Source organism: Manduca sexta, chromosome 27, assembly GCF_014839805.1.
Source record: "Manduca sexta isolate Smith_Timp_Sample1 chromosome 27, JHU_Msex_v1.0, whole genome shotgun sequence".
Classification (NCBI taxonomy): Eukaryota; Metazoa; Arthropoda; class Insecta; order Lepidoptera; family Sphingidae; genus Manduca; species Manduca sexta.
Genome location: NC_051141.1, coordinates 10,310,640 through 10,323,980, shown reverse-complemented (window position 1 = coordinate 10,323,980; position 13,341 = coordinate 10,310,640). Strand labels below are relative to the sequence as shown.

General features: G+C 33.3%; 1 protein-coding gene across 1 annotated transcript in view; it reads right to left on the bottom strand.

Moving 5' to 3' along the window:
• The window catches only part of LOC115444919 (SCY1-like protein 2), a 49,610-nt gene extending 36,560 nt beyond the window's left edge, over positions 1 to 13,050 (bottom strand). The window contains 2 exon segments of the mRNA XM_037444063.1: positions 460 to 684; positions 13,010 to 13,050. Of these exon segments, the coding sequence (XP_037299960.1) occupies positions 460 to 684; positions 13,010 to 13,030 (246 nt within the window). The 5' untranslated portion in view covers positions 13,031 to 13,050.
• Between the last annotated feature and the right edge of the window lie 291 nt (positions 13,051 to 13,341).

The following is a 13,341-nucleotide window of genomic DNA, read 5'->3' as shown; positions in this document are numbered from 1 at the left end:
AGTTGTTGCATATGCCGCGCCATATCATGTGTGTACTGACTAGCGAGCGCTATTTTATTCAAACTGCATTGATAATTTTATTGAATTTAACTGGTTAATTTATATTTTACTAACTTACCTAACTTGGGTCACAATAGTGGTAAGGAATAATCGTCTTTTACGTCTCTCTACTAGTAGGAAAGTTAATTTATGTGTGCCGTTCAATAATAAAATTATATATATAGCCAGCCTGAATAAGTTCAAAATTACAAAATGCCTTTAAACTATCTATCCGAATCAATTATCGTTTTTTCTACACTAAAATAAACTTCAAAACTTTTACTTCAGCTTTAGTGTTATTAATGCAGAAATAGATAGTGCGATGGTACCTTTCTAAACAAATATTTCTATTTCTAACGACCTATTAGTTTCAAATAATATAAATACCTCTTGTGAGATTATTTTTTGTTGTAAACTTACATGCCAGGCCAAGATGTTATGCAGACTCGCCAAGACTGACTCCGAAGCGAAAGCGATGGTGTTGTGGCCTTCTTCAAGCGAATGAATGATTTGCAGCATCTTTGGATGGCGCATTTTCTCTAGCTGGGAGATGCAGGCACGTAGCCGGTCCAGCATGGTCTCCTTGCGTTTTGGCTTGTACAGCTTATCCGCAATCCTTTTATCGAAGAAGAACACCGAGCATTCCTGTCAAAGAAAAAACAGGTTATTTTGTTTGTTACGTACCGTAGGGTACATTAATTTTAATAACCTTATTAATAAATAAGATACTACAGGGGCAGAATTTAAAACCCGACGAAACAGATCTATAACGTAATATCGCGAATTTAATTATCTAACAAAGACAATTGCTAATCTTCAAGTGCTTGTTTCGCTTTATTGTGGCAACCAAATCCTTCTAATTCAAACGCGACTAATTAACTAACGTGTATATTAATGTTGGATCGAGTATTTGACTGTCGACTGTATGTAATAAAGCGTCTGTCTATTATTTATTTAGAACTGAACATAAGTTAGGGTAGTCGTAAACGATGTGTTGTTTGAGTTGCTACAAAAGTATCACTAGACACGTGGATATGTGTCCACTGTCCACCAAGTTTGCCAAGTTAAAAGGCTATCATTATTTAGAAGCATCTGGGCTAAATTTTGAATTTAGAGCATGTTATAATAAAAAAAAATCATCATTAATCATGTGTGGCTTGAAATATTATCCAATCTCCGTTACTGAGATGAGAGGCGCGGTAAAATGTTGTGAGCGATAATTCGGCATCAGAATGATAACTCGTTTAATTTTTGAGATTAATAAACTTTATTTATCGACTCCAAACGTGGTTACTATATTCGCCATAGAAAAATGATTCAGCAAACATTTTTTACACCACGGTCCGATTGGAATGATTCTTTTTGGATTTTGTTTAGATTTGAATGGTTCCATTTTAATTTAATTAGTGTGAGACTTTGGACTTTGAAGTTGCAGAGGAGAACTCCTCAAAATTAACTAGGGTTTTAATGATTCTGTTTGTGCTAAATGTGTATATACGGGGTAATTTTGATCGCGTTACTAAATGAAACCACATATTACTACTTGGAAATAACACTTTACAATAAGTTACCTAAAAAGGTGTAAGTTTCGAACAAAATAAATATTAATAAAAAGTGATTTTAATTTCACGCCCCTAAAGCGGCTACTAGAAAATTCGTTGCAACGGCAATATCATACTCTCGTGAATGATTGACGTTCAAATAAAAGTACCCACATAAATAACAAGGTTTTTTGCCGGGGGTAAAAGTTACTCGCGAAAGTTTCATGACGGACTCTATTATAGAAATCGATCAAAAGACAAAAGTCACGAAAAGAGAAATCACAATTAGCAAGTCCTCACATATATTTTTTTCTTTGCCTTAAAATGACGTAACCTTACCTTTTCTTCTTAATATTATAAAAAGTAAGTAGTTCTTTTATGTCCCAGTTTTTGCGCTCAACAAGTATGTGTTAACCTCCATGATAAAACTAATATAAATTTAATTTCATGGATGTTTTCCTTAGGCAAATGTTTTTAGGATACCACAAAACTGTACTGATGAAACTACGAAACCATGTATTTAATAATCTACTGACTACATAGGTAGCCTCTTGCGGATAGGTAACATGAAGATCTAAGTTTATGAATTATTATATTTAATATATTAAATCAGAAATTTAAATTATTTCTGTGTTTTAGACATATGAACTTTTTAACTGTCATTTCTTTTAAAACGCAGTTGTGGGATATGAAAATTCTTTAACCGTATTAATAAAGTTTTAAAGATTCGCATGTTGTATGCACATCGCATATGCACGGACGCGGGTGTATTGCTTCGAAGGAATTTCATAATAAAATATGAAATGTTTAGCGTACCTACGTGCCCGACTCCGAATGAGCAATAATTGCGGCTATCCTTAGTAAACAGCCTGCATTTTTAGATTTTCGGATGTTAGGTTTATCTGTTGGGCATTCACATTAAATAAATATTGTATTCAGGGCCTAGTTTTAATTGAATTACGGTACAATAGTTTTTCGTTTATTGACTTTATATACGGGATTGGCATGGCGGGTTTTAACATTTTGTGGAACTGGACGGTGATCGTTATCCAGGCGTATAAAAATATATACTACCACCAGCAAAAGTCTAGTCACCCTATTTTTTTGTAGGTAAGAAAAGACCAAACAGGATTCAATACAAAAAAGATTCATTGTAATCTGGTCTAATTTTGAGGTGGTCCCTTTCACTACGTTGAATACAAGGTCTTGTAGCAATCAAGTTAAAATGAATATATTGGAAAGTCGTACAAAATCTAACATCGAATTTCATAATTAGTTCGGAATTTACGTAAAAAATTCGTTAAAAAGTAAAAAGTTGCTATTTTCGTAAAAAATAGATTATTAGTTCTTCTTATAGGTATTCGTATTAATATTTTTTTTTATAAATCATCATAGAATAATAGCGAACAAAAAATAATTAAATCAGTCTAGCGGCTTCTAAGTTTCAGGGCGACTAACGAACATCAATTCATTTTTATAAAGATAAAACTGTATTTGTTTGGCAGTGAATAAGTTTTGCTATTTATATAGTGATTTAAATTAATTCATAGATAAATGTTTAAATCTCTTAAAGTTAGACCATAGGGCTACTAATAAAAATAAATGCATCCCCAGAACATGTGAATATTAAAACGAGGATTATATGTACTAATGTACAAAACCTTAATCAAAACTAAAAAAATGGACATGTAATTAAATTAATTTTCGGACTTTATCGCGGTTTTAATATTTTACTTTTCTCCCGACGTTTCGAAGACTTAACAGCCTTCATGGTCACGGGGGGGACTGAGGTGTTGTTCATCCGCAAAGTCAAAGTTACAATATCTACCTACATTTTATAAATATACAACCTCCTTTTTTTTAATTTTTTGCTGTTGGTGGTCCGATCTACGCACAATGAGCTCACAGTGTCTTGAAGGAAGATGTTTATATGTTTGTAAGTGACTAACATAATACAAGCATCATGAGGGTTATCTACAGCGGCCTTTTGGGAAAAGACTATCACCCGCATATGGCCGTGAGCAAAACTTATTAACTAGTAATACCATTGTTGGCCTTTGCTTTGTTATTAACAGCACAAAGAGGTCACAATTAATTGGATATTGGGGGCGGATATGCAGTAACAGATTATAATTAATATAATACCAGTTGTTTAATTAATGTCCATACTAAAATAATCAATGAATAGTAATGTCACGTACTTCTAGGATGTAACTGAAAGGACGACTGCATCCTAAACTGTTTATTTTTTTTTAGTGTATATAACACTAAAAAAAAAAAACAGTTCTATCGAAATTAAATGCACCGCCTAATGTTGACGTTATTTCCGACAGACCACAAACTACCTATATATAAACTAAGCTATGTATTTCGTATAGTTTTTACAGCTATGCTAGCTGCACTCTTAGCAAAATTTTTGTTCTACGATTGGTTTTGGTTGAAATCAGCTATTATGTTAAGTTTGACCTAGTCTACATTTCCCATTAAAATATCGTTGCCCACTTAGATTGGAATTATCAGCGACGTTGCCGCTTCATAATTAGTTTGTAAAAAGTTTGCGTTTTAATAAAAGTCATTTTATTTTTTCTTTCTAAACATTTGTTCTTTTGGTATAACTTAAATAGTTAAACGCTTAAATAAGAAGTGCAGTGTAAAATAATTCAATAGACTTAATTTTTGCAAACATAAATGATTGTACATTTAAATCCGGCAATACACGTTGGCCGAGAGGCGCCAAGTAGAAGAGGCGTATATATGTTAACAGATAGGAATGAATGAAATACGGTAACTGTTACGAGAAATTGAAAATAATTTCAGTGTCACTGATGAGTAACAGTTTCTTTACTCAGTGTCACAAGTTACTGTATATTCATGTCTATGACGTTTTCATAAGTAAGAAAGAGATGTGACCTTTTACTGGTGACATCCTGTTATAGTTAGTTTCATTCTGTTATTACTTCACTTTGTCACAAGCTGAGGTCGCAAGCCTTTCTGTACCTTTGCATGTGTTTCCAATAACTGTCAACTACTTTTTTGTACAATAAAACACAAATGGTACCAGGTTTTAATGGTCACTGTACAATATAAAGTAACAACATCAAGCCTATTGCCAAGTGCAAGACCAATAAGAAAGTATAGACTGTTTACTTGTCTTGCCATCGCACATTGTCTATTTCCTAGTTAGCGGAGTAAACGCAAACGCTGATGTGTACACGACCTATTTGGCGTAAATAATATAACTTGTAGTCTCTCGCGATCAGTCGTCTCATTTCGCAGTAGTGACGAGTTTTTACGCAAATCAAAGGCGCTCGCTCGAACGCGGTCAATAGCATTCACGAGTCGTTCACATTATATGCAGTCTTTAAACGAATAGCAGCCGCCGCTATAACTTCCACGTCGTGCGTGTCGTTTTAATACACAATTAAAGCTGCGGGTAGCTCTACAAAACCGTCCATATTGACGTTTTTATTAGTTTTCTTCAAACTTGTCGAACGTCTAGATTCTAGACTATAGCATATCATGCCTTGCGTCAATTTGCGTACACTCGTTTTATTCTCAACTCCACCAACATATTATATTGCTCACTTTAGGTGTATCATGCTTCAGAAATATAGTTTATACTATTGAGTAGGTACTGATACGATGAAAACGATTTTGCGACCTTCACAGATATATTTTTATTACATTACGTTTAGCATTATGGCGTAGCGATCCCAAGCGGTTACGCTTGAAGTACTTTCAGGAAGATTTTATTGAAAACTTATTTCTACCGGCATCAAAAAGGAGAAGCAAGATATTTTATTATTCACGAGGTACGTACAACATTAAGTGTCGTTTCGTAAAACGATTTGGTTGATTTCCTCGGATATTCCAGTTCCCTGAAATTTGAAACGCTGTTCATGGTTTTCATCCATCTCTATGATTATGTAGATTACGTTTTATTACATAACGAAGTAATTATGAATTAGTGAAGTAAAGAATTAATTAGTAAAGTAAGTTCGGTATAGTTTTCGGTATAATGTTTTAACAATAAATGCATCGAAGACGGGCTATATAATTTTTAAAGCAAAAAATAAAAATATTACATCACACGACCAATTAGACTAAATAATCTACCTCTGCAGGAAAGAACTAGCGAGAAATACCTAGGTCTACGAATTGATAGTGGATTTACGTGGAACACACATGTATCGAACACATCAGATCCAAACTTTTATCTCTTATGGGATCACTTCGGCACATTGTTCGGTGTGTTTCACATAAATTGCGCTATACAACGACATATCACGGTAATCCTTTGAGCTGTTTTTGCAGCATTGGTGCCACGGTAGAACACAGATTTTTAAATATAGCGATGTTTCATGTTTTCCATTGCGCAATATGAAAAACGCAAAAGAAAAAAATAATGAGGTTAAAACGTCTGGGAAAAATTGTTTTATTTAATAATAAAACAATTTAGCAATATGGAAATTCTATATGGCGGCGAATTTTACTAATTCTATGGCGGGTTTAGATTAACAAGTAAACTTTCGGAAGTTATTTACCGCAAGTTATTTTAACCGTGTAAGCAGTCATGTCTCATGGCAAGCCGACATCTATAAATTTTGGAACTTGCAGAGCTTGCGGCAAATCGCATTTGTATAAACTTATTAAAATATGTCCGCTAGAACAAACGCATCTGGACGTTCTTGCGCGATATAATACTGCGAGAACTTGCTAGTCTAAAATCGGCTCTAGTGTTACCTAGACTCTTAGTTTGTAATCCAATACTTGTCCAGATTATTGTCTTCAAAAAGGAGCTTATTATAATATAATATTCCAGACGGCGGCCAGCACTACCAAATCCACCATATTACTCTGTCTATAGACTACTGATACATAATATAAAAAAGTTGTATTAACGTAATTTAATGGTGTAATAATTTGAACGCACCCAAAATACAATTTTAATAATATATTGCAACACCGAAAATTACTCTTAGTTGTTGAGTGTATATGAGTTGCAGCATTGGACTCGTAGTTACCTACGGTTACCTAAATAAGTAGTAGGCCACAGGTAGTTCGTCTGATGGGAAGCGAAACGACCGCCCATAAACTATATAAACACCATCCAACACCTTGAATTACAAAGTATTGTTAGGTATTCAACAGCATATCTTAACCATTAAACCACTTAAGTTTATGAAATTAATATAATTCCAGGTTGTGCCTACCTATTGAGACAAGGAGAAGTTCCGGTTCCCATTACTTCAATTTTAAAATCTATTAAAGTAAAATATTTCATAGGTCTATCTTTTTGCATTAAAATGCAACTTACACAATAAATTTACATTTTTAGATGTCAGTAATTCACTTGATTTTTCAAAGTCTTTTTGGGAAAAAAGCTCTTAATAATGGAATAAATGAAATAAGGATATTAAAGAACCATAACTGGGTTTCATTTTTCATAACGATGTAGGTACGGAGCGCCAAAAATAATCAAAGGCTTAATGCATAGTTTGGCAGTAGGAAGACAAGTAAACATTTTAAAATAATATTATAACAAAGAATTTCACATTAGAGCTGCTATGTGGGATGGCGGCTGTCATAAAATATTTTTACTTTTTACAAAGCCTCTGACAAACATCGCGAGCATGCCTTTTTAGATCGCTCTTTTCACGCTTTTCGTTGTCGGATTTTATATGAACATCCCATTGAAAAAGGCGTTATTTAACACCTTTTTACTACATTTACCAACCAAGCGTGTTACAATACGCTTCTTTCCTTTTCTTGGGTTTACGGCACTAAAGTTTGCTTCCAATTTATTTTAAGCATATACGTGCGAGCTACGATTGACCTGTACTATGATTGAAACAAGATTATATTCAGAATCCGTTTATATTGGTTGTTTATGCAATCTAGATACATAATCATATATTGTTTGTTTGATATCTGAGATGATGAAACCTGAAGTGCTGTTTACGCTTTACTCAATGTTGATATTGAACAACTCCGGACGTTTTCTATTTTGGAAATATTATGTTTGTAGAAAATTCAATATTCGGTTATGACGAACAGCGCTCTAGGATAAAGGAAGGGAGTTGATGATACAATATGAGTATATTAACATACATTTCTGACAAGAATTTTATTGTAGTGAAAATAATTAAAAACTATAAATTACCATGAATGGTGGCATTCTAGAATGCAACAGATAAATTTAATGATAAAACAGATAGATACTTTGAATAACTCCTAAATTTGGTAAATAAGTAAAACCAAAAGGATCATAAAAGCGGCGACAGCCTAGTTGGGTGTGGAATGGACTGCCGAGACGAATGAGCGCAGGTTCAAAACTCAAGGGCACACATAACTGATTTTTCTAAAAAATACGTGTGTAGTATTTGTGAAATATCGCTTGCTTTAACGGTGAAGGAAAACATCGTGAGGAAACTGCATACCTGCGAAATTCTCTATAAGAATTTTTAGGATATGTGAAGTCTACCAATCCGCACTAGGCCAGCGCAGTGGACTAAGGCCTAATCCCTCTCCGTACCCCCCCGAGGCAATTCTTGTGCGCTCGGTCTTCACACCGAATGCACGCCCATGCACGGGGGGACATTATGTCGCGGACCTAGGCACACTATAGGTGATGCCTACACCCCCATGGTTGCAAGTTCACATGGGGGGTCTGACAGGGACTTGTAGAACAGTTCGCCTCCCTTCCCTTCCACCCATCCTAGTAACTCCTACTCCTTTCTCTTCTCTTCCTTTCCTCTATCCCCTCCCTTTTTCCTCCCGGGCCCTAAGTTCGTTTAGCTGGAGGCTACCGAGCCTCCAGTGTTAGCGGTAGGGCCCACCAACTCATCATGGGGCTGCCGTGGTTGCTAAGCCGGGGGATGGCTTGTACACCGTTAGCAGGGTACCCCCGGTGATAACTACGGCAGATCCCCACAACAAAAAAAAAATCCCTCTCCGTAGTAGAGGAGGCGCATGCCCAGCAGTGGGACAGTATAAAATATATGGCTGACAAGAATAATTATTATTAATTATTAAAAGGCTTAATACAACTGAAGATAACAACTAAATATCCTAGTTAAAACAAAATTAAGTAATATTTATCCTCTATTTATATATGGTTATGTTATATTGCATAGATTTATTAGCTATTTTAATAAATACTTTGTTACCGTTAGTTTAGTGATAATTTAAACCATTATAATAGAGTCCAGTCATTTTAAAGTTTTACCTGGAAAGGTTTTCTATGTCGTTATCGTGTGTTTTTCTTTATTTTTACTTGCAATCTTTACTTGTAGGTATACATATTACCACTTGCGCTCTAATATTGATGATTGGCGTGTATAACAGTTTTTCGACAAAATATTTTACCAAATTATTTTACGCCATTCATCGACAATATATTTTTTCCAACTAATTTAAAATTTAACAATTTCCTATAATTTATGTAAAATGACCGGAATGTAGTTATTACGGAATAAAAGTATTCTATAATTATATGTTAATTACGGATATTGTTGGTTCCTTCAGAGTTCAGGCCCGTTCAGTGGTATGCGTTTTCATTTGCATTTATAATATCAGTAACATTATGTAAGTCTTAAATTTGAAAAGACAGTTGACTATCATGACGAGCAATCCTAATGTAATAAACAAGCACTTTATTTGCGGTGACAAGGTTTGTAAAAACCGTTTACGTACTCTTGTCATCAAATGTTTTATAGGCTATAACAGAGTTAGCGACATCGTTATTCAAAGCTTAAATGTCAATAAGTTTGTGTAATGACACTCAACCAGCTTAATGAGTTCTTGCAACAAATAAAGCATGAGTTTGTCCACAGAACAATAACTAAAGACAAGGAAGCCATCTTAAAATAGCTACTCAATATTTATATTGATACCATATTACCTTATGGCATGGATAAGGTGACAGAAAGAGATGCATACTCATTGATGCATTCAAAATTTACAAGTTTGTCACCGCTTTTCACGTGACTTTTTTGTGCTAGTTATGTGACAGTGTCGATTTCGAAAATATTGATGAATTAAAACGATATTTCAGATACATATCTTAACGTACTTAATAACGTTTCATATGATTGAGATTTAAACAAAGACTTAAATATAATGGTGGGTTCAGAATAATGAAACTTTTAAAGACAAAAGAAATTTATAAGCAAATATTTTTATTAGACTTATTGTAAAAAATAATATTTTTTAAATCCCCTGCATCGGTTTCATAAAAATGCTATAAGTTTCAGGTATTGAATGAACAGACATTAGTCTTTCGAATTATCGATTATCAAAATTTAAATTATGTTGTTTGGTATCTAATTACACATTACAATGCGATGTTTCCGCATTTTTTATGGCAATAGTCTTTTCAGAATCTAAAATAAAGTGTGTAATATTCTTAAGATTATTAACAACTACAACATGTTACATCCCTGTTATATTTGAAATCATTTGCATTTTTTTTATAAAAATGCAATGGATGAGCCCAAATGTCATATATAAAACTATAGTTGATGTAATTTATTTATCGAGCTATTTTATAATTAGGAAAAAATGCAAACTCTGCTGGCAACAGTAGTGTGGCGTGGACTAATACAGATGTGAGCGCAGTTGCATCAACGAGACTTCTTTATTTGCGTTCCCAAGAATTACCCAATAGATTTATTTATCTTACCAAGCATACTTTTACACGACATACATATTTATGCCGAAATGAAAAATATAAATGTTGTGGCTTTTTTTTCTTGCTTTGATTCACGAGACATGCTGGCCTTTCGCCTGATGGTAAGCGATAGACCGCCACATAAACAACAACACCTTGAATTACAAAGTATTGTTTAGCATTCCGCTGCGCTCGCCATTCCGGGACATGAGATGTAAAGTCTTATTAGGTCCAGTAGTTACACTGGCTACAATGTCTTTCAAACTGGACCTCATCAGTGACTGCATATCAAGTTCAGGAAAGTGACGAGTGTGACCAATACATCTTTAGGTAATTTATTAAATTTAAAAATAAACAGGGATTTCAAATCTGTTGGCATCGTATCGCAAGAGGTCTCGCGAAGTCTCTTTCAGTGCGAGGCCGTGGGCAGCACCCACTTCGCCCACGCTTAGCTACGCCACTGGCTGGAAAACTCACCTGTGGAAAATCATACGTACATTTTCCGGCTTGTTCATAATTTCAACTAATAACCACATGCCACGCTTAATACAAATTCCAAGAGAGTCGACACATCAATTTGAAATACTTTAGATACTATTACATTATTATGAAAATAAATACTTTTACGTTTACCGCCAACGTCCGTCTCACGTATTGTGAGACACATTAGCAATCCAACAAAGTTTTGTTGATATGACATTTCGTAAAGTGACGTATAAAGTTCGCAATATTATATAAATTTACATGAATAATTTTGACCAATATGTCTAAATTGACATTTAATTTGATGACTCCTCAGAGATGACTTTATCGAAATAATTAACAAGCATGAAGTATTTCCTGTTTCACTCACTCGCGTATAAAAACTGTATTATCCGGGATGCATAAGATAGATGTTTCGTAACTTTTTTTTTAGTCTGGTGTCTATATTTAGAAATAATTAATAAGCATGAAGTATTTCCTGTTTCACGCACTCGCGTATAAAAACTGTATTATCCGGGAAGCATAAGATGGATGTTTCGTAACTTTTTTTTTAGTCTGGTATCTATATTTAGTCAATTATTCTGAGAATTTGTCAATACGCTTCAATATGAAGCTACGAGCTATTTCCCCGAGTCATGGATGAACTTCAATAAAAATTGCGGGTAAAGTGTGCGAGCGTATGATTTGAACAAGCTATTGTATTCAAAATTGAGCGCTTGCATTTGAAAATTTGGTTGCACTCAAGTATTATGAATATTACTAGTTAATCATCTGCATAGCAAAACTATTTATAAATATATATATATTTTGTTATGTATAAATAATGAAAACCCACGGTTTATAACCCTTTGTTGTTAATATTTAACAATATACAGCTTGAAATAGCATGGGACAGATAATGTGGGGGAGAAAGAGATAGCTTAGGACATGAGCAGATTAGGACAAAGGACGTGATTATATTAAGTATATTACAATTATAATTCTAAAATAATGGTTAATTATTTTTATGCATTTTGTTTTAATGACGACACTACACTTACTAATGTGAAATGTTACCTAACGAATTGTCACTTATTCAATTTATTTACATTCAGTTTTTGTTTTCACGTGTTCTTCACTTGCAAACGTTTGTAATTTTTAGCCAAAATACTACAAATTCCTGCATTAGCCACGAATTCCTCTATTACATCTGATACAATAAGTATAAGTTTTTTTAGTTTCCATGCTACCGTGATATCAAGATAGCGGTAACAGTTTTATGGTACTCCCCAAGAGAGACAGATTGATAAATAGACAAAGGTTATATAAAATATAGGAATGTCCTATTCATAAATGTATTAATTTCATGGATTTTTCTTACAAAAGAATGCTTCCCTTTGTTATATTTACATACAACACATGTTTAAAACGGAAAGATATGAATGCATTTTTGTAAAAAAGTCGAATAGAGCGCTCTCTCCCATACAATATGAACTTTATTATACTTCGAAACTTTGTTTTCTTTGTGAAGATTTGATCTAGGTCACCAGCTAGCCTAGACGCCGTTTAATGCTTATTCACGAAAAAGATTTTAATGTGAGATTTAAGAAGACCTTTATTTCTCATCAAGAATTGCATACAATATAATTCACTTACTGAGAAACAATGTTTAAAACTTAATTTAATATTTAGATCGCATAAAGGTATGTAAAATAAAAACGAAACAGAGATAATAACAAAAATGTGGGTAAACAAACAATTATAATTACACAGTAAGAAACACGATCGTAGCCAAGCTAAAAATGAGTGCATGATTTGATAATACCTGATGAAGTACCTTTTTTTCTTTTTTCTTATAAGACTATTTAATTTTTTTAGTTATGTACTTATTCTATTTATGTGTTTATGTATACATATGTTGTATAAAGCATCTGAAATATTGGATTTGGTTGTATTTAATTAATACTCTATTGTACTTTATGTATTAATTAATGTACTACCAAATTCATATAATAAAAATTTACGCAGTTTTTTTTTATTTATTTATTTTTATGTATTAATTGTATGAATTTTATAAATTTATAATTTTACGCACAGCCGTATTACCTACATTAATTATTTTAGAAATCTATTTATCAAGCATACTTTCTACAGACCGACCCTTCAATCAGGAGTCCGTTCCGCATTTATAAATTGTGTATTTATTTATTTATTATACACAGGAACATCAACAGTTTACACATACAATTAATATTAGTTCAGTTTTCTTAGTATAGTATTGTTCTTATGTGCTTACCAAATAAAGATGTACCAACATTCACAAATACACTTATTACGATATTTACTGTTTAAATTAAATTAAATAAGCATTATTTACTGTTTAAATAATGCTTATTAATTATTTAAACAGGATTAGTACACATTTTCTGCAAATGACTTCGATCGAATTTTAAAAGTTGGCGCAGATATGAGCGCGTTAAATAAATATCCATGCGGCAGAAGGTTATTTATTATTATTATATTCACTCGAACTATCACAAGTTTATAAGACTTTAATCGCATTAAATGAAGTCAAGGCCACGCTTAACACGTTCGCAGCAATATCGGCTCAAATCGACCTGTTGTGCA